General features: G+C 40.8%; 1 protein-coding gene across 8 annotated transcripts in view; it reads right to left on the bottom strand.

Moving 5' to 3' along the window:
• Positions 1 to 2,790: 2,790 nt before the first annotated feature.
• LOC148645356 (SEC14-like protein 5) overlaps positions 2,791 to 22,516 on the bottom strand; it is a 37,022-nt gene continuing 17,296 nt past the window's right edge. For 3 of the 8 annotated variants that reach the window (XM_088612517.1, XM_088612516.1, XM_088612518.1), the window contains exons 6-17: positions 19,430 to 19,558; positions 17,393 to 17,630; positions 15,710 to 15,822; positions 14,515 to 14,544; positions 12,373 to 12,651; positions 12,192 to 12,262; positions 11,059 to 11,230; positions 10,254 to 10,388; positions 9,777 to 9,914; positions 8,782 to 9,021; positions 7,648 to 7,826; positions 4,358 to 7,297 (exon numbers count right to left, since the gene is read on the bottom strand). In XM_088612517.1, coding sequence (XP_088468643.1) covers positions 7,192 to 7,297; positions 7,648 to 7,826; positions 8,782 to 9,021; positions 9,777 to 9,914; positions 10,254 to 10,388; positions 11,059 to 11,230; positions 12,192 to 12,262; positions 12,373 to 12,651; positions 14,515 to 14,544; positions 15,710 to 15,822; positions 17,393 to 17,630; positions 19,430 to 19,558 — 1,830 coding nt within the window. In that variant the 3' untranslated portion in view covers positions 4,358 to 7,191. Of the gene's footprint in view, positions 3,276 to 3,807; positions 3,942 to 4,357; positions 7,298 to 7,647; positions 7,827 to 8,781; positions 9,022 to 9,776; positions 9,915 to 10,253; positions 10,389 to 11,058; positions 11,231 to 12,191; positions 12,263 to 12,372; positions 12,652 to 14,514; positions 14,545 to 15,709; positions 15,823 to 17,392; positions 17,631 to 19,429; positions 19,559 to 22,516 lie in introns of those variants that run through there. The other 5 variants (XR_015928345.1, XR_015928346.1, XM_088612519.1 and 2 more) reach the window with 5 other exon arrangements.

Here is a 22,516-nt window from a genome sequence, read left to right as displayed (position 1 = left end):
CGATCAATCCAGTTTGACCAGAGCTGCTCTATCGCCTTCTTTGCCTTACTGGCAGGCCAACACGACAGCAACCGAGGCTGCTACTCCTCCAGACCTTGCTGCACCTCAATGACACTTCTCAATCTCTCCAGGAGCCTCCCTGCTCCTCTGACATCCTGCTTCAACTCTCCCAGGGACGTTTTCAGCCTGATCTAATAATCACGCCTCCAGCTGAATCTCCTGAGGTTCCAGATGCTCTTCAGCTGTGGTCACATAGTAATGTGCAGTTCTCTGTTGAGAGCTCCACCTCCCTGCCAAACACACCCCATATGACAACACATGTGCTTCATACCAAAAGAGCAGAACTCAACAAACCACAAGCACTTCAAAAACATTCCACTTCTTAATGCAGGTGGAATTTGTTTCACAATTTTGGCAAGTAGGCTAACTAGGCTGATTATGAACAACAATTCTATTGATAGATCTGTTCAAATGGGTGATGTTTCAGGAGTGTCTGACTGCCTGGAACATGCTAGCATCGTTTATAAGAGCAAGGAAGTGCAAAACCAAATCAAGCAGACCTTGCATTCCTATGGTTAGACCTAGCTCATGCAAATTAATGCTAAATTCAGAAGTTTCAGAAGTTCAGAAGAGACTCCGGTTTAAGAAGATACCATCCCCACTGTGGGCAAGAACTAGTGAAGAGCTTGGGTTACAGAGATGACATCAACAATAAGCAAGGTGTGAAGAAAATGCTTATACATGCTGATATTTGGATGACATCTCTGGAAAGCAGTGGTCTTCCTGGCAAGTTTAAGGCCTGGCATTATCATAGAGTTCTTCGTAGACTCCATTGACCTCTGCTGGTCAATGAGGTGGCTTTGTCAATCATGGAGACGCTGGAGAGGAAAATCAATATCTTTCTCAGATAATGGATGAGTATTCCAAAGAGCTTTTGCTCATTTGGGCTCTACAGCACAGTTATCAAATTACAGCAAACGATGTGATCGGTGTTAGAAGAGTTTAAAGCAACTAAGGTGATCAGAACTGGTTTCAAGAGTACAGCCAGTGTGCTACTGAAGGAGTTGGAGTAAAGGCTGCATCACAGTGATATAGTGGGGTCAGTGGGCCAGGGTAGGCTGGGCCAGCGGTGTATAACCCCTGACCCAAAAAACGACAGGTCATGGAGCAGAGGAAGGCGAGGAAGGATGAGGAGAGCCAGCAAGTTAGAGCAGTGAAAATGAAGAAGCAGGGCAACTGGATATGCAGGAAAGATATAAGGAAGCTATCACTGACCAGGCTCGACATCGGGAACATGGAAGAACAAAGGATCAAATTTCTTCTTTGGTCAATTAATGAAGTTCTGCCCACAGTAACCAGCCTCCATACATAGGGGCTGGTAGAAAGTCCAAATTTCACACAGTGTGTAAGGCCAGCAAGTCTAGAGAATGAGCTCTCCTTCTGTCAAGCAGGTCTGTCAGATGGGAGATTTAGGTGGCAACATGAACAGATACTGACACAGCCGGGAGCTGAACTAGAGATGGCAAAGAGGAGATCAGATCAGCTTACCCAGGGCCCTTATTGTACCCACTGTCAGGTCAGGAGAGGGTGTGGTAAAGGCAGCAAAGGACAAAGGGATTTTCGCAACAACAAGCAACTGGGAAAAGCAAGCAGATCTCCTTTGAGAGAGTCAGCAGTGCTGTCATCAACTGAGAACACCATTCCATCATAGCAGGCATTGACAAATGTACTGACAGGAAGAGAAATAATATTAGGTGCTGAAGTGATGTAAGAGTTAAAATTACAAATCTGTAGATGTATGATGGAGTATATACTGTATAAAAGATAATCAAATCATTATCTTTCTCTCTTAATCTATTTCTGAAATAGATCATGGTATGCTAACAGGTTTAGAAAGAGCACATGTTAAAAACCTCACATTTTGGCTCAAGCCCAGGCTGTGGTGTTTCTCTGAGCCAAGATGGCTTCTGAGCAGGCAGGGATCTGGAAGCAGGTGTGCGTTATTGAGCTGTACACACCTGGGCATTCCACATGAGGATTTAGGGCCTTTGGGATAGGTTCCCCTGGAATTAGCCCAGCCCCTGTAATTAATGAAGAGGCTTATAAAAGTGAAGTCTGGGAGGAATGCATTCAAATTGTGCTTTGAATTGGAGAGCAAGATGAGAGCAAGATGAGAGCAAGATGAGAGCAAGATGAGAGCAAGATGAGAGCAAGATGAGAGCAAGATGAGAGCAAGATGAGAGCAAGATGAGAGCAGTTTGGAAAATCAAGCTGGGCTGTGGCTTGGAAATGCAGTAAGTGATGCTGTCCAGTAGGGGGAGCTACATATGCTGGGATGGTGTGCGTGTGTGCTCATGGGTGAGCTGAAGCTGTGGAGTAAACTGCTATTGTAGTCCTCCTGGTCAGTGTTGTTGAATGTAGTGTTCAGGGTGTTGCATACAAAAACAAGCTGAGTTTGTCAACATCACTGAGGATCTCTGTATCATCCAGACTTGCTCTAGATGAGGGTGAGCTGGCTGAACTGCCTCTGGAGGCATTGGGTCCTTCAGCACAGGACTGACACTCTGCACAATTGAGTCTTCATGGGTTTTTACAGTACCTTGCATTGATGTATCTTGGCAGCATGCTGTTGTGGAATCTGTTCCTTGTCACCAGATCCCCATTCCAAGGGACAGGGCACAAGGAATGCTGTATACCAGGGAGAGCCCAGTTCCATTTCTTTAGGACACAGAAACCCTGCTAAACAACCAGTGAGAAGAGATTTCCCCCCCCCCCCCCCACTGAAATACAGGTAGGGCACTGTGGTACTTGACTCAGCTGTTGAAATGAATCGAAAATGAAGCATCAGCCTAACAAACCTGTCCTTTTGTTCAGTTTTGTGTTACTCACAGCAGTATCTCCAATGGACAAGTCTGAGTGGTGTGGTCATCTTGATGAAGGCTCATGTTTCCCTAGCGTGGGAGTCCAATGTGTGACTGGCCTGGGTATGAGTGTTATTGACCTGGTATGGTCACAAGAGGTGTGCTCTTGGTCCCCCCCTCTTTTCTTCTGCCAACAGGAAGGGGAGATCCTCAGCACTGCAGCTGTGATGTGGAACCAAGATCTGTGGTTTGTATGGGGCTCCTGACCTTGTCATGTCCTTGAGCCTGCTCTTGTAACATCTGTATCATGTCTGTACAATAAAGTCAAGGTGTCACTGGAAGTCTCGTGTACAGCAATTAACTTTGAACTGTTCTCCTGTGGTCCCACTGGATCATCTTCAATGCTTTATTGATCTGTGGGATGACGGTAATTGCTAACAGTACCTTCATCGGCAGCATTTCTCAGGCAATTGTTACCTGGAGGAAAACTGGATGTCTTAACCTGAATACTGGGAAAGTTGGAGATATGTACTGGTTAGACCCAAGGAGCTTGGGTTCTGCAGTTGTCACACCTGTAGTGCACAGATTGAATATCTTGAGAGGTGCAGCTGCAGAAGAACACTAGTATGGACAGGTTTGTCAGTGCTGCTACAGTACAGCAACCAAGGTGCCAAGCTGGGAGATGACAGGGTCCACTGGCTGGAATGGGCCTGTTCCACCCTAGGTGCAGCAGCAGCTGCTGCAGGCTGGCTTTCTTCTTCAAAGGTGTGGAGTAGCTTAACTGGCATGAATTCAGGAAGTGCCCTGCAATCTTACTATAAGCTTGCCCGGTAGCCTCCAACCTGCAGTGACTAGAGTACATCTTTTAGTAATTTAGGTTTAATTGCGGTCTGGTACATTGCACAGTTACCCTTCCTCCTTACATTAGTTTTTTTTTTTTTGTTACCTGAGTAACAAGGAGCAGCTGCAGCCCAGCACCACCAGTATCTTTTACGAGCCCTCGGTGGACTGCTGCTTGCGACTGGGCAGAGTGTTCCCCTCTGAACCCAACTGGAATAAGTGGGTCCAGTAAATTCCTACCTGAGATACAACACATGGAAGGGGCACAGGAGACCACAGAAAAATGGTCTGTCTTTAGTTTGCTTCAGATGTAGGCTGTGGAGCTTCATTATTAACAATGATGGCTGATCTTCATTTTAACGCCAAGGTTTTCAAGTATTAACCTTTTTTTAGTATGAAGGGCAATTACACTTTTTTTTTTCTAGTAGTTTATAATATTCCTTGGCATCTATATCCAGCACTTTCTTTGCAGAAATCCAATTATTTGGCAAGAATTGCTCAGAAAGGTGAGCTGTGATAGTGTAGTGAAATAACTGGCTTTGCAATTTCATTAAATATCTCTAGGAAATAAAATGCAGACAGTTTTAATGATAGAAATTTTTATTTTTTTTACAGTTGTAAATACTCTCTATATGTTCTTAAGAATAAATAACTAGTTTATTTTTAAAAGTTTTGAATGCCTTTGTCTTAAAACAGTGCTCAATGTGCTAGTGTTGTACTCTATTATATAATATAAAATAGTTTCAAATTCATTAGCATACAGTTTAAAAAGAAAAGCTTAGACTGAGTTTCACATCAGTTACCCTGTCCTTAACATATTCAATACACATCACTGGAAATCTTTCAGTATTCATTTCTTCAATGTTATTTTAAAATAAGTGATGGTTTACGTTTGGAAAGGTAGTTTTAAAAAATATTTTCACTGAAATTGCCCTTGTCAATGTACCCATACTGTTGACCAGTAGTCATGTTAGCCAGTGCCCTCCAGAATTATTGGCACTCTTGCTAAAGATGAGCAACAAAAAGGCTCTGAAAAAGTATGTTTATGGGCTTGCTCTTACCCTGGAAACATGAGAGGAATCTATCCTTTTGTTGGGCTAAAGTCATTCAAAAAAAAAAATTCCTTAAATTTCTCAAACTGTTGTCACAATTATTGGCACCCTTGCATTTGCCAAGATAACAGCACTGAGTCCTCACTTATAATGCTGGAGGAGGTGGGGAAAAAATGGGGATCTGAGACCATTCCTCCATACAAAATCTCTCCCGATCCTTCAGAGCCCTTGGTCCTCACGTGTGGACTCTCCTCTTCAGCTCAGCCCACAGGTTTTCAATGGGGTGTAGGGCAGGGGACTGGGCTGGCCACTGCAAAAGCTTGATTCCGTGGTCAGTGAACCATTGGCGTGGATTTGGAGGTATGCTTTGGATCATTGTCCTGCTGCAAGATCCAACCGCGACCCAGTCTTAGCCTCCTGGCAGAGGCAGCCAGGTTTCGATTCTGAAATCTCCTGGTATTTGATGGAGACCATGATGCCATGTATCCTAACAAGATTCCCAGGGCCTTTGGAAGAAAAACAGCCCCACAACATCACAGATCCACCACCACACTTCACAGTGGGGATCAGGTTCTTTTCTGCATGACCTTGACTTTTTATGCCAAACCCACCTCTGGTGTTTGTTGCCAAAAAGCTCTATTTTTGGCTCATCTGACCATAGAACCCAGTTCCAATCAAAGTTCCAGTGATGTTTCGTGAACTCCAGGCGCTTACGTTAGTGGTTTGACGACAGCAGAAGCTATCTTCTGGCAAGCCTTCCAAACGGAGGTGGCGTCTAATTGTAGTTTCCGAGACTTGGTGACACCAGGATGCAACAAACTCCTGCAATTGTCCAACTGTGATCCTTGGAGAAAGTTTTGCCTCTCGAACCATCTTCCTCACTGGGTGTGGGGGAAAAATACCCTTGTGTCCTCTTCCAGGCACGTTCATCACAGCTCCAGTCGTTTGAAACTTCTAAATTATTGTCCTAATAGTGGAGATGGGTATTTTCACGTGTGAAGCTATTTTTTTATAGCCATCGCCTGATTTATGAAGGTCAACAAACTTTTGTCTCATTTCATTTTTGTATTCTTTTGTCTTCCCCATGTTGGATGACTAAGGGTGTTTGCCCTGTGTGTCACCTCATATTTAAACCCCAGGGAAACAGGAAGTCATGGATGACCACTTAAGAGTTCCTAAAGACTCAGGTGTGCTTAAAAAAGGTCAAATATGAATGGGAATATATGTCAATTAGATTTTGTTCATAGGAATTTCTAGGGGTGACAATAATTGTGACACCTGTGTTTTTGAGGAAAAATGTTTATTTTTTATAAGGATTTCTTTTTTCTTTGAATATATTTTACCTCACTGAAAGGTTAGATTTCTCTCATATTTTCAGTGTAAAATCAAGCTGATAAACAACACTGACATTTATTTGTAGCCTTTTTTGCTCATCTTTACCAAGGGTGCCAATAATTCTGGAGGGTACTGTTTATTCAAGTTCAAACTCTCAAGTTGGATTTGATGAGGAGTTAATTTTAACTAGCTTTTAGGTATTTCTGAACAGCTTTAAATCATGCTTTAGATATTTAAGGCAGTAAGTCAGAAACAATCTGTCAATTTACAAAAACATTAGTGCATTCTGTGTACTCCATCAAGAACAATATTGCTGATATAAAAAGCCCTTTAATAATTAAGTCTGCTATGTCAAAGTTCTATCTCACTTTCAGCTACGTTCTATATTCCTGAACTACACAGTAAATCTAATATGGCTTTAAGTTGCTCAAGATGCATTGTGAGATCTTTTATCTTCTGTATAAATAACTCTGTGCTTGTTTAGGATTGCACAGACAAGAACAACAATTTGTGCAGTTGATTTGAGAGCTGTCAAAGTTTTTTTTTTTACATCTTTTAGCATTCCTATAGTTTCATTGGTACATGCATGTAAGAACTGCATTTAACAATATATTGTAGAGTGTGCTCTTGTTAATGAATACGAAATGTCAGTTTCGTTTTAAAACAAATGAAACATTAAAGTTGAATATGGTAAAAAAAATCCTCTGCTGCTTTTGTAATGTTTTGTTCATTATGGGTAATCCATGCACAGAATTGTTTTTTCCTGTAAATCAGCCAAGAAATGGCCTTGTAAAATATGCAAGGAGAGCACTTTTCAACTTCCTGAAATCACTCACTCTATAATGATAGGAATCTCTAGCAATTGGTGATGGGGAAAATTCTGACCTCTAACTGTAATCATGAATTACAAATCGAACTTCATGTCTTTGAGTTAAAAAACGAATCAGTGCATCGTCGCTAAACTGAGCTCAAATGCAAGCTAAGCATGTATGAACTGTTCCATAAAGTGACTGTTTCCTCCTGATCTAGCCCTTCGTGTAAGAATCGTTTATGGCTCACATTGTTAGCAGTCAGTGCTCTGCTCCCAGAGGAAAGGTCCCTCCTTATCTGGAAATGAGCGAGCTGCTCTGGGACTGGCTGGAGGAGGACGTGCCTGCGCTCAGCTGGGAGAAACCACTGTGACAGGATTCGAGGCTGGACATCGACCCTCTGGAGAGAGAACAAACACAAGCATTGCAAAGCCACGGCTCTCTTCCGTCTCCTGGTATATGGTAAACCTACACTGTAGTGGCTTGAGTTTGTTTTTTCAAGCAGTGCTGTACATTTATACATTTTGTATTTAAATATGTAATAATGGTATGTACACAATTTGTGATGTTACATCTAAAACTTTAAAAAGGCATTGAGCTGTCACAAAAAATACAATGTATTACACATAATTTGTTGCCAGAGATCTAAGCGGCCCGAACACAGTACCTGCGATCGATTAAAGTTTCTCTTTACTAAAGAAGCCGATAACTGGCCCGAGCAGTCCCAGAGCAAGGCCGTCGCGGGCGTACCTGAAGTCCTCCGAGGCCAGCACTTCAGTGTAGTACATGACTTTACACTTGTGGGAAGAGACCTGCAAGGTGGCCAGGACGTCATCCACGCTGGGCAGGGTGGTGGCCGACCCCAGGGGGGGTCCCTTCATCTTCCACTGGAGGATGTAGAACCCAGGCCAGCGCGTGACGTGGGAGCCCTAAGACCAGTGACCAGAGCCCAGGTTACACTGCTGCTCGCCTCCCAAGCACATACACACGGACAGCTGCTTCCCTCACAGGTGCTCCTTTCTTCTGCTCTTTCCTGTTCTGTATTCACAACATGTACGGTCACTTGCTTTGCGCCTGGGGGCAGCCTTGTTATGAAAGGCGCTATATAAAAATAAACCGAATTGAATTCCTTTCCATCCAAGCTCTCGGTTCCACAGCGGGTCTCATCATTTTATCACCTGCCTAATCGTCACAATTTCTACCTTGGTTCCAAAGTGAGTGAAATTCATTTTTAATCAACTACAAAAGACCCTGGGAAACAGTGTCTTCTTAACACACGCTCAGACTAGGGCTTGTGCTTGAAAGACGCTTGAACTCAGTTTTCCACTGTCGAGTGTATTTTTACCACTCTCCCACTTCAACTCTGTTTCCATAGCTGGTCTTCAGTTTTCAAACAAAATAGAGATCTTTTGGTATTGCATGCAGATTATGGGTTTGATCTCTAGATAATTAAGTTCTGCAATGCCAGAATTTAAGGATGTAGTTATGCTGGGCACTATAATTTGTTATTTTTTATTAGCTGCCTTGATTGTTGTAATTAACTGTGACTCAAGCCTTCAATATTACTGGACTGACACTTCCATGCTCATATGAAAGCCAGTTGTGTTTTGCTACATAAAGTTAAACGGACCTTTGATAAAACAAATATGTGTGGAGATTTGTGTAATATGGGTCCACAGCTCAGTGGTAGAACATCTGACTGTGGATCAGGAAGCACCAGACACAAATTAAAAAAAACAAATGCAGTTACGCAATGAGCTGTGTTTGGAACAGACACCATCTACAGCTAAATTCCTAACGAACGGTTTTCAATGCATCGTGTGAAATGAAGCCCCCTTACCCATAAAAACAGACTGAGCATGTTAGAAAATAACTGAATGTCACCTGGATGCTTTCTCCTTCTCGACACACGAGGGGTGATTCCACCATGCTGTAGTCCACCCCCAGCACCCAGCTCTTCTCAATCAGCTGCACGCTGTTGCCCCCTGGTGTCGAAACAGGGGGGTCTTTCCTGGTTGTCTGAGGGGACCTCTTGGAATGAAAGATGTTGAACACCAGGTCTCCTTTGAGAATGTCAAAGTCCCAGGTAATCACTGAAGAGCCTTCCAGGATCTCAATAACAATCTAGAAGCAAAAGGAACTATATCAGGGACATATATTTGTCAATAGTACAGAACAATCAGAATACAATAATAAATAAGCCTGCAAGCAGCATGGTCAAATGCTCCAACAAGAATACATTCTCAAAGTCACAGAAAATAGACCCAGTAAAACTAAATGATGCATTCATTAGTACATTAAAACCTTCTGTAAAAATAAGCCTTTAGGTAACATTTAAGAATGCTGACAGTTGTCTCAGCTGTTTGTGCTCCACATGAGAAGGTTCCGTCTCCTGCCTTACTCTCGAGAGGAGGAAGAAAGCCTGAATCAGCGGAGAGGTCTTGGAAAACCCGAAAGCTAGACCACTCATGCCTAGTCCACAAGACAGATGAGTGGAGTCATGTCGGTAAAACATGTGCTACAACATTAAAGACAGACTGAAGTATTTCCTTCCTTAGACGTGCGCTAGTAGTGCATGACAGTCGTCTATAAATAAAGGCTTGTATCTTGTATTTCAGCACTGCACAGGCCAAAGAAGGGTGTTGACCAAGCACAAGGACAGCTCACCATGACTGGACTGCGTGACTATGACTAGATATCTCCCAAGACACAGCTTTCCCCAGTATGTGTGGATCCCATATTGGCCTTATCAGTCACAGTCAGTCTGGGTTCATGGAAGACAATCAATCCCAACTGTGACTGACAGCCAACGAACAGGAAAGGGACGAGAATGAGGCCTTAATGTGCTTTTGGTTACACTACTCATAAAGGTTAGTTACTTCATGGGGCGCTCCTTTGAAAATGTTTCCAGACTGGTAGATGGTCTCTGCCCACAGTCTGATATGATCCGAGGTCTCCAGTTCCTCTTCTGTTTGGTAGAACGATTTGGGAACCAGGCCCCCTTCAGGGACATTGCACTGGAAAGTTAAAGCTCACATTAGTTGTATGAAGTGCATTTTACTTCTCTGCTTTTCAATTCAGAGTGTGTTGTGGACAAAATTAATAATTTAATTAAAATGCAAGGACTGAAATAAAATACCGTACAACTGAAGAAGAATAGAATTTCCTTCTTTAGATGTTTTTCAAATTGAATGCAGTGAATCCTGTATGTTTTGTCAAAATAAAAAAAAGCTACTTGTATTCTACGTATAAAATACAGTGTTTGTAACAACTACATAATCCTATGAATCAAGAAACATCGAACCTAGGAAATGTGAAAATCGTCTATTTTCATGAATATGATCTAAGTATTTTACCAGACAGTCTCCCCCAAGGAAGTCTGGGATAATCTCTCTGTCAATGTAGTCTACCAGTCCGCCCACTCCATGGTAGTTATTACCACTGTAGATGAGGAATTTCTGCCTGGTGTTCTCATTTATAAATGGACTAACCTAAAAAAAGAGATTAGAAAAATAGATATTGAGGATTAATGGCATATTATCATCACATATTTCAAAACAATGTATTGACTCTGAACCTTTTCTGAGTTTGTCCTTGAAACACTGAGACAATATCTGCATCTGAACAGTGACTAAGCAGTTTCTTACAGACTATACACTACAATGCAATGTTCTAAATACTGTGTAGGCCATACTGCAATGTTAATTTGACTCCACAGTAAGGATGAAGACAACTTTAAAAACAATTACATATTGCAAGGCGAAACCAGAAGAAAGCACGGACAAATGTTCGCAAATCCTTCTATAAAAACAGTAGTGCAATGATGAATTACCAGTGTACAGATACAGCACAAGTAAACCAAGTGACATCACCCTGAGCAAGATGTGCAATAGCTCAAATACAACACAACCCCTACCTTACAAGGTAAACTGCTCTGTATGCAAATACTTTTTATCTAGCGGGATTTATATGCTCAATATTTGTATTAATTTTATGTAATATTTTACCACGGGTGATCAAAGCATCAGTGAAACTTCTGTCTGGTTGATGCACTAAATGCTAATCTTTTGTGGCTAGTGTCACTGTCAGGCCACGGGCTAGGTCTTGCGTCACTAGTTCAAGGAGAAGTTCAAGGCCCGCAGTTGTCAGTACTGTACATACCAGAGTCCACAGCACAGGGAACACCCTAGGTGCACGGACAATCAGAAGCCTTCCCAGAGTTTCTGGGTAATTGGCTTCTACGACTTCAATTATTCGCAGGAGAGCTTTAACCCCTGGTCTCCACAGATGTCTCATGTTGAGTCCTTCCAAATCGACTAGGCAGGTCCATGATCTAAAGTTAAAAAAAAATATAAAGAGACTGTAAGCAAAAAAGTGTTAGTCTTCCCCTTAATCAGGTCAATGACACCAATTACCTTTTTCACCAGCAGGAAAATCTCATTCTGTGTAAATTTGCAATAAAGGTAATTTTAAGTTTAACAGGATACAGTTTTATTGTAAAACTGTGAAAATGTTTTAAGACAAAACTTGAAATGAACTCTCCCAGTCCTCTTAACTACATTTTCAACGAGTTAATGACTCTTCTCTGTGCAATTCTGCAGTGCGCAAAGTACTACCATCACAAATCACTTCACATATACAGTGCCTTGCAAATGTATTTCAACCTCTGCACAAGAGTGCAATTAATATTTCCATCTGTCCATTGTCTGACCTGTTCACCCAATACAGAGTGGTGGGGGAGCCGGAGCCTGTCCTGCCAAGCAACAGACACAAGGCAGGATACACCCTGGATGGGACGCCAGTCCATTGCAGGGCACACACAGACACGCACACACGCTCACAAAATTCATGTAAGTGCCACACAATTATTTGAGAGGCCTCTGTGTGTACTGCAATGTCTGCTTCTCATAATTTCAGATAAAAAACATCTGTCTCTGTGAGGTTACTTGTTCAGGCAGTGAATTTCAAGCAAGGCCTGAACCAGGAAGATTAAGGAGCTTTTAAAGCAAGTCAGGGGAAAATTCATGCACATTCATTCAAGCACAATCATCAAGAAAAAGAAGGCGAGTCATAACCTTTGCAAGGCACTGCATACAACTCTTTGCAGTTATGTACAAAGTACAGAGGGTTTATAATGCTGTACAACAGCAGCATTCTGATACTATAAAATACTTAGGACAATTTTTGATAAGCTAATACAAAATTAATTTGGTTAATTAGCTAACACCCGCTGCTGGTATAATTCAACAAAGATTTTGCTGCAGTTGAAAAGAAACAATAGAAAATGTACTAACGTGATGGGCCTGCCAAATATTTTGGTGTTTTCTTCACATCTTCTTTGTCCTTCTTCATTGATTGACAGCACCTGCGCAGCAAGACACAGAGATGAGATTTGTGTGTCCTCGGCCCAGAGCAGTTGGACGGAGTGATGCTCAGGCAGGGGCTGTGTCATCGCCATGACGGCCGCGCACGTACATGCCTGAGCAGGGCCTCCTCTCCCATGGCCTTCACCAGCCCCTTGGTGTCCATCTGCCCCAGGCGCAGGATGTACAAGGGGCGCCCATTGCGGTCGTGGAAGTGCCACCCCCCGGCGTAGTACTCTTCGAGGAAGGCCGGGGGCCTCCAGGTTTCCAAAATGTAGTCCACCTGGAACTGCTTCCGCCACGTGAGCGACTGGCACAGCATCTCTCGGGCCTTGTCCATGTTGAAGTCCCGGGCCCGCAGGAAACGCAGAATGTGCTCGTCTTTGGGGATCTGCGGAGACGGAAGTCAAGTTAGCGAAGCACAATACCTCACGAGTCCCAGATCAACCGCCCACACATTACAGCACACAAGTAGCTACGGCATGTGAAAAAATAAGTCAAATGGCTGAATGCAATCTTCCCTCATGTTGTAAACAAAGGCTTGTTTTCAACATGTTGTTGAGGTAGTCGTGGATGGGCCTGGTCATGCAGGTCGATAGAAAGAACAGAACATTAAGAGCCAGAATGCATTTTGCTTAACTAGGAGATTGTTTTATTGAAAACAACCTGATTTCTCTCATTGTGCAAAAAAAGTATAACTACTGAATGAAAGAAATAGAATTTTTGTGCTTCCATTAAAGCCTAAATTGTTTAATAGCATAGGTATGGTTCATGGCTGACTCTTAAATATACTAGCTGAATCGTCCTCTGTAAATACGAAACTCTACATCATTACATAATACGCTTCTGATCCAATCTACAATGGGAAAAAGCTGCAAATAATAATCACCTGATTACAAGGGAAAGAAATGTGGTAAAAGATTTAAAAAATGACAACATGATTATAATAATTATAAACTTTTTTTCCTCATTAATTATAAAAGGAATCGTGAAATTCAACTATTAGGAGATTTCTATGCTTTGAGCCCATGCTGCTCTTTAATGTGCAAAGTGTCTTCTCTTTTTTAAATTAAACGTTTGATACTGTACTGCTACAGAATGCCATGAATGTAGAGGCCAGTGCAGAAAGGGGTAAAAAGAGACCTGTGTTACAGAAGTGTGATCAACAGTTAACTGGGAAATCCCAGGCTTTTAGACTGGAGACATCCCATTGAAAAAATGAATTGCACTGGCTGTTGTTACAGAGTCAGCTGTATAAATACCCATGAGGCCTGAACCTGCCAGGGGTTTCTGTTTGCTAATGTAAACAAGCATGACCACCGGTGACACTGAAACGGGCTCACTGTTGAATACCATCTGATTCACTTGTACACAAAGGATTTTGTTGATAATTGATAACAATACAATAGATAATCATATTAACTTAAATAGTCTGACATTTAATATATTTAAAAATATGCTAAGAACATGTAATTAAACAAATCTATAGTGTCGAATTGTTAAAAACCTCCACAGATTTGATTCAAATTCCTAGAATTATAGAATGATAGAATTATTACATTTCAAATTTGTATTTTATTTTTTTTCCACAATTCTCTTCCTGCAATATATAGTGGTCATAGTCTTTTATTTTCAGGTTTTATCACAGAAAATACATTCTGGAGGAACCTTAATCTTGTTCCACTTGAGTTCATAAACAGTTTATAAGAGTCTTTCTTTCTATTTAAAAAAACCCACCAGAGATGGGTTTATCAGCATCCGCTAATATGAAAAGCAAAATGATATCAATGTAAATGGACAACATCCCCAAGTCCTGTTAAAAGAAAGCTTTGCTCTGTTTGCTCTCCATGTTTCCAAAATCCTCTCCCATGTGTTTTCTAGATTAAGGAAGCAGATACATTCCAGGTAAATATATCTACTGCTTGTCCAATTAAGGAACAGAGATCACTGCGCTACGTACTTTGTCCAATCTCTGAATTTTTGGAGCTGAACATAAATGTTCATATATAAAAGTGAAGTCTATGCTATGTCCTGTACAATTCTGGCTTGTACTTCATATTCCTAAACCATCTGTCTAACCGCAGAATTCTGTATTGACAGAATTACATTTAACAAAATGCACTGCCTCGCTGCCCTCGAGAGGCTGCTGCCAGGAGAATGCTGATTGGACATAATATTTCAGAACCATTGTGTCTGTTTTGGAAACTGATGATTCCTCCCCACACAGTTTCACACAGCATGCATTACGTTTTACCTTTTCTGGTTTCCATTCACCAGCTTCTGACTACAGAAAAAGAAAATTATTTTCATAGAGTTAAGCCACTAATACTAATGCAACTAATCACGGTTGAAATGTTAAGTACTGTATTTCAAGAACAAATATCAAAATAGTTTATTGTGTTTGTTATCAACGTGTTGTTCTAAGTATATTATAAGTCCAAAGTATTCACTACCTTAACATAACAGGACATCAGGATATGATGTATCATGCATTGCTCAACAGAACAAAATTATCATTTGGAAAACATGTAGTGAATAGTACATCAGTGGCAGAGTGTTAAATTATGTTCTCTCTCAATGAGTATTTTGGCAAAAAGAAATTGGCAACAAACTCTTTAAGCCCACTTCCATTTTACGATTAGAAACCGAAGGCAAAGTTAACAACAATAATGCCATTACAAATTTTAAAAAAAATCTTAACCTGTCCATAAAAGTTTACCAACTCCTTAGATGTAAGTACAGAACAAAAAAAACGACTAAATAATTCTAACTGCTTGAAAAATAAACTAACTGTATATATTGTCAGGTCAGCAGTTTCACTGCATCATAATGTTGACTTTACTTGGCATATCTAATTACTATTTACTGCTTGTGTTAGAGCTCTTAGCTGTGTGCCATCATTGTTTGGGAGTTATTCTGCACACAGTACATTTGCTATCTTTGCACCTCTGTCAACATACTGGAGTACTTGTGCTTTGTGTAACTTTTCTCTTAACTATATACACTAGTAAATGCAGCATTGAGAAATGTGCCTTTTTGACAGTATAGCTTGGTGAAAAACATCCAGCTAAAAAGGATATAATCTTCATAGAAGCATAAACAATTTTCCAGAGATTAAGTTCAAGATAAATCCAACAGTCTAAAGAGATAATGATATGCACACAGACTGCCTGTGAACGTCCAGCACTAAATGCACAATGAGTAAAGAGCACACATGTACTGTAGAGAAGCACACAGTCACACTACACAGTACAGGAGCTCACAAACATGACACACAAGGAAAGGATGAATGGAACAGGAGACAGAGAGCAAGTCCTGCTAAAAATGACAGTTACACAAATGAAAAAATGTCATACTGCTTTGTTTTTTTTAGAGGGGAAGTGATAGTTCATTATTCTCCTAGATTATCATAACGTCCTACATAGTTCTAAAAGACAAAATGCGAGTACCTTTCCTTTATGGGTCTCCTGTAGCCACTGTCTCAGCTGGATTAAACAACTTTCTTGCATAGGTGTCAACTGTCCAAGGTAGCGTTCAATGTAATCAGCATCTAATTTGTCTGCTAAAGAAATTAATTATATAGTATTAATTACTACATTTTATATTATTCAAACCACAGTACAGTTTTTTTTAACAATGAGTCACTGAATATGGTAACATCAACTGAATACAAACAACTGACAACATTAATAATCATATATAAATTTCTCATTAAATGCATTACAAACCCATGGGTATTGATCGAACATTAATATCCAGCTTCTGGAAAAATGTCTATGCATGAAAAAACCGGTATGAATGAGCTCACAGGAATCTCAGCTGCCCGTGTGAGGATTTAGTTTAATTTTTGCCTCTCACACCTACTGCACTTTGATCTGTGGGCTGAGAAAGAGTTAACAGCCTTTTGTGTCATAGTCACCTCACCAGATACATTTCTTACTTTTATTGCAGGACACAGTTAAAGGTTAACATGATACTGATTGTACACAAAACAGACACCATTTCAACATCACCAAGAAGCAAACAAAAACTTTTTAAATATTAGATATTAATACAGAGTGGATCTTTCAGAATTCCAAAGTACTACGCCACAGACTGAAAAATATCTTAGTTCTTGATTTCTGTAATTCTCTACTTATACACAGAAAACAATAGCATACATACACTTTTTTGAGTTTAGTAGGAAGTAACAGCTTTCCAAAGAAAGAAGAAAGAAAAGAAGAAATTAAATGACTGATGTTGTCTTTTATGGTGCAGATAGAGCTCCTATATCAGATGTTAATTTATCTAGGTTCAGAGCTTCAGAGACATGGAGCTTATATTCATGGAGCTTATAACGTTTTACATCAATCCTATTCCAAAACTGATATTAAAACAAAAAAAACCCAGAACTTAATCCAGAAGATCATCACCAGAAACTGCAAAGCTTTTCTCCCAATTCTTGGTAAAGAGTAAGCACACCACAAGCCCGTTATGTAACAGGACAGTCCAGGCAGGTGTCCAGGCCCTCTCAAAGGGCCGCTTTGTTTGAAGGTAGCAGCTGTTACTATCGGCGTACGGCCCACGTCAATGAAAAGACAGAGCAGTGAGCAACCCGAGTGACAAAAGAAAATATTCTTTTTACAATGTGAAAATTAAGTCAAATGTATGAAGTCAAATCTATTTTTTTATGATTTCACCTACAGTAAACACAATGCATTACATTTTGTAAGCTTAATAATGTCTTAGCCTATTTAAATGTATTTTATTAAGTGCATTCATAAACTCAGTTACATATGGTAAATTTATACCCCAAAGACTAGGGAAATAACAAGAATGAAGTTCATTGCAAACAGGAAAGCAAAGTCAAATGGTTAACGTGTGAGCTGAGCCACTAGAGGGCAGTCAGGACAAAACAATTCAAACATTTCTACGGAGACGTACTGCTGAATTCACTCAGAAATATTGTTGGGAAATTATTGTTATGTCAAATGAAATTTACTAAAACAAAAAGGAATACATCTTAGGTCTGCAAGCCTGATGCACAAGTCAGGGACACTCCATAGAAGGGTTTTTCATTGTTTGTTTTTACACAAATTCATAAAGGACATTCTGCACTGTTCGTAAGGTAATTTCCAGTTCCACCTACTCACCGTCTGGTGTTGTTGGCTCAGTAGCACTGCTGCTGAGGTTACAGCTGGGCTCTTTGGTGCTGCTGTGAGTGAGAACATCCAGCTCCAGTCTGGAGTCTCCTAAGGAGGGCTGTGTGGAGGTGCTGGACTGGACTGTGGCCATCGCCTGGACTCTCTTCTCGAGTTGGACCCAGCGGGGAATCTCGGTGACACCCTCTGCTATCAGCTCATTCAGATAGTGCTCTATTACCTCTTTTCCCTGAAAAGAAGCCACAAGCATATCATCACTCGAAGACTCTGTGGTTCTCTGTCTGAGCTGGTCCAGCATCTCCCTATGATCTCTATTCATGGATTCCGGAAGAATGAACACTTTCAGATTTGTAGATATTTTAGAAACATTCAAGTTTAAAAACAGTAACATAAAAATGATCAATTACTTGAATGTCTACAGTGCTTTTCCTCCCCATAGATCTCCAAATAGCTTGTACGTATCGGAGAGGACTTGTGTTACTCTCTCTGCTGAAGCGCAACACCCACCTGAGTGAGTTGTGGTGGCTGTTACAGTAGAAGCAACAACTGTGAGTCAGAAATTACTATGACAATAAAATTAAGGGGGGAAATTAGGTAGGCCAGACAGAGGCCAAAATAAAAGGGACTGCACAGAAAATCGAGGTGACATCTACCCCACGAATGCCCAACACAACACACACAGAGAAAGCACATGGAGAAGACAGCGCCTGCCATCACAGATGACTGCTGTGAGACACACTGCAATGTGAAGGGTCCTGTAGAAACTGCACACGACAAGCCGTTCCTTGTACCTGTTCCTCTGCAGTCTACACTTGCCAACACAGCTACTGTACCTACTTGAACGTATTTATGAACATGTCTCAAAGCTCTGTACATCTGCCTTTGCTGTTGGAAGGATGTAGGACACCCACCGCGAGGCCGTGAATAAGGCCAATAAGAGTCAGTCTGGGGCTTGCTTTGCTCATGTTACCTTTGGTCTGATTGTCTGATCTGTGGTTTTGAACCTGAAAGAAGCTGTTAGCAGGGATATAGCCATGCGGAGAAGGGTCTTTCCACATGCCAGTAGCAGCTGTTGAGAGTTCGGAGTTTTGGAAGGCTGAGAACCTAAAGCAAAAGATCTGCTGTCAAACTAATTTTTTCATTTCATTTTAAGAACTGAAAAAATAAAAGTAAAGGCTCAACATCTCAGAGCTAATGAAGGCAATTGTTATACACTGCTAATGAAAGTAACTGCCTTGCCTTTGGACCCTGTGGGTGTATTTGCTTTATTCTATAAAACAAAGGTGACTGCAAACAAAGTGAAGACAGCAGTCATTAATGCAGTAAATGCATAGGGTTCTCAGTTTTTAATTCGATACCCGTTATTGCATTGTATCAGTGAGTGACCGAGTGGAGGAACCTCGGCAGGGTACGGCTGACTGCTACAATGAGTACTCGACTCAGATTCCAGATGAAACCAGCAGTGACAGTGTGCAGTGGCATAGGAATGTACTCAGTGCTGGAATGTGAGAAGATCACAGCTAGTGTGCTGTTGTAAAATTTGGAGTGTAACATTAGCCTCAACAAGCTGCTGTATGCATGTTTCTATGTTTCTGCTTCTGTTTTTTAATTGCACTGCATGATTTTGTTTTTCAACACCTTTGCTTCTATTGCTGCCCTTCTGTTCTTATATAAATATACTGTATATTGCTGATGACCTACATGACTGGCAAAGCGACCTTACAATATATTATTCTGGACACTCCTCTCACTTTCTTTCTACATACTCCGTGCACCTGTAAACTGACTGCTGAACAATCCAGTAAAATGTGTCAGGAAACATGAACTTTCTGCTAGCTTGTATCAGTGCTTGTCACCAATGGTCAAGCAGTTCTTCTCTGGATCTGACAGTTAAATAGAGAAGTATCCACCCCTTTATGAACAGTATAATTGAAAATGTATTACAAAACATCACAAGAAATGTTACTGCTATAAATCCAGTACCAGCCAGCCCTGTTTCCAATATTACCCCATTATACAAATAGTTACCCGCTTTATGTTGGCTGTGTATTGTTTCATTGCAATTTTCTCCACAGTATTTTCGAAACCAAAGAATGATTTGATATCCAAGGAGGCAGACTGCTCAAAGCATGTCCAGTCTTCATTTTCGGGGTGAACCTATAAGTGAAAAATATATAAATATTTAATTATGCCGAGCATGTCAGATTATACCCTGTATGAACGACTCATTTACACAGGAATCTTGTTTCAAAAGAAAGACCATTTTTTGAAAAACATTAACCTTTTCACACATTTTCGTTTAACTAAATGCTTCGGAAGAAGTGCACCAATTATAACAAGAAATGTATTAAATCCAGATATTCCTATAAACGTTACCCTTTCTTCTCCAGGGAGAATTTGTGGGACATACAGAATATACAGCAGGTCTTCATCAAGAAACAAAAAGCAGCATAACGATACAGTAAAATGAAAGATGCTCTTTAAATTTGCCCGTTAACAGAAACCGGAGCAGCTGCGGGCAGTAAAGATGAGCAGAGATGACGCAGGCTGCTGCATCGTTTTGACATGTGTGACTCTGGGAAGGACGATACTGGTGCCGTATGGAAAAAGGTAACAGCTGGGGAATCTAAAATAAATAGATTGTCTCCTCTACAAAGGCATGTAATTTATCACAGCTGCAAAACATACACTTCATAGTACACTTCACACAGTATAGATGCCATCTTTGTATCTGACAAGAAAATTATTGTTATACAGCTTCTCCGGATTGACGTACTCCACTGTTTGCTCCAGAGACCTTTAAAAGACGATAACAATAGGAGGCGTTTACCATGCGCTTAAGATTTGTGTAGTCTTCGGTTTTTCCCCTTTCCTGATTGTATGTTGCCGAAATTATAGGTATAGTTTACAGGAAATAAATTTTATACAATTGCTAATGTACTTTGATTTTATTTAATACAACTGATGGTGAATATGATAGTGTCGCTATTCACACTTAACCAATAAGAATGCAGTTTTGATATTGGGTTGAGAGCAGTGACTAATGTGTAAATCACAAAACACCGGAGCTCAATCTGACCGGGTTGACCCAGATCTCTCAACTACACCATTCGCACTGTATACCATCACCGTAAACACTTCCCATGTATTTTCAAGCCTCCACTGTCAAACACATGCTAACGCGTGTAACTTAAAAAACATGCTTAATTAGTAATGTCAAAGGCCATGATCGCACATTACTAGGCGTACTTTGAGTTTGAACTCTGACGGGCTGCCATCTAGTCTGTAGACCTCAGTGTCTCTCACTGGCCTATATTCCGCATGCCACAGGACACGTTAGAGACGTGGGGTCACGCCCTTGGCACTTAGCGAGGAATTCTGCAGCAGAAGAGCAGTCCCTCGCTCCCACTTCACTGTCACTGCAACAAGGTCAGTGAAGCTCTGACTGCCTTTCTGGACTATTTTTGGACTTTTGTTTGGGTTATAAAATACTTAAAAAGTGGTATGACACCAAAACACAAGGCACCTGAAAGCAGCAGTCTCACAACACGATTGGTAAACGTAAAGACTCTGGTCAGGTCCCAGGTACAAAGTGTACGAGGGACCACCCACACCAACCTAATGGCTGAAGAAGATGTTTGAGGCAGTGATAAGGCCTTCAGTGCTAAGATATCTCATGCACATGAAAATGTTTTCAATTAGATTGGAAAACGTGGACAACTTCTACAAACACTTGGTCACCACCAGCGAAGGTAATGGCAGGAGTGCAAGTGATTTCAAGCGAGCAGAGGCTGGTTCAGAGTTTCTCCATGTACACTGCAAGATGTTACAAGGTGAAGGGTCAGAAGCCACTGCCTGGTTCAAGCCAGAGCCCCTGGAATTTATGAAGGAAAATGATACACAGCACTTTTAGAAACACAGAAGTCACAAGGATCTGCACCCTTTTCCCTTTTTTTTCCAAGTTTTCTATTTTTAAATTGTAAACGCATGTTCAATTTTTGTCATGAAGTGCTGAGCACAGAGCTTTCTGGGGACCTACACACCTGCTGGTAATGTGATTATTATAAATGACCCACTTATCTTAGAACCTCTGCAAGTTGTTTTTCTATCTTCCTAAAAATGTTGGGCTTTTATTTAGGAAATGTTATAGTTTTGTTATATCTTTTTACAAGCTTGCGTTGTTCACAAAAAGAAAACAACAGTTGAAATGTAACCTCTTAACTATCAAACCTTTTATAAGGTCCTCTAAGGCTTTGTTGATTTAATTGCTTAAATAGAACACAAACGAGCAGGTGTGTGGGTACCCAGCACCAGGAAGGGGCAGGCCTGACTCACAGGACTCTAAAACTGAGAGGTGCTGGAGGTCCAGAGCAAACAAGGCACAGCTGTCAGTAAATGAAATGCGATGTTCACATTTGAACTTGCCTTTCTACTGCAGAAGACTAGTGAAGCAACAACGTGTAACTCACAAAAGCACAAAAAAGTTAAATGGCAAGATGAATGAAGGATTTATGAAATTTTAAGGAAAATCAGGCCCTATGGTGTAGTGATTCTGTTTTTGTTTAATTGAATAGGGCCAGATGTGTGTGAACAACAGGTTTTCTGCACTGTTAGTATAGTACAGGGTCTCGCATACACTGTCTGTACACATTTATTTTTTTAATTCAAAATATAATCATTTACAACTGAGCCCTATTATACAGTATGTGAAGGTGGTTGAATGTCAGCCAAACCTGAGAAGAAGATGAACAAATTGAAATAGCTTAATTATCCAGCCACCTCATTCAGTAGCCGACAAGCAGCTCTGGCATCAACTACTGCTGCCAGTATTTCTGGATAGATCTCTACCAGCTTTGCACATTAGAATTGTGTAATCTTTTCCATTCTTTCTGGCAAAATCACTTCCGTCAGGTGTTGTGAGAAGTTAACATCGAGCCTAGCTATAATTGTTTTTTTATTGTTTTCAACTCTCTAATTTCACTGGGCCACTCAATAGTACTCAAATCAGATTTTAGATTAACCTTCTTCAAAAAGATTTTTTTTCTTGCCCTCGTCCATAGAAGTCAGCTTTGTGAAGGAAACAGGATGTTGTCTATAGGTGAACAATGACTCCCA

This window comes from Lepisosteus platostomus, chromosome 19, assembly GCF_059453375.1.
Source record: "Lepisosteus platostomus isolate fLepPlt1 chromosome 19, fLepPlt1.hap1, whole genome shotgun sequence".
Classification (NCBI taxonomy): Eukaryota; Metazoa; Chordata; class Actinopteri; order Semionotiformes; family Lepisosteidae; genus Lepisosteus; species Lepisosteus platostomus.
The sequence above is the reverse complement of the archived record's forward strand: the minus strand, read 5'-3'. Positions and strand labels throughout refer to the sequence as shown.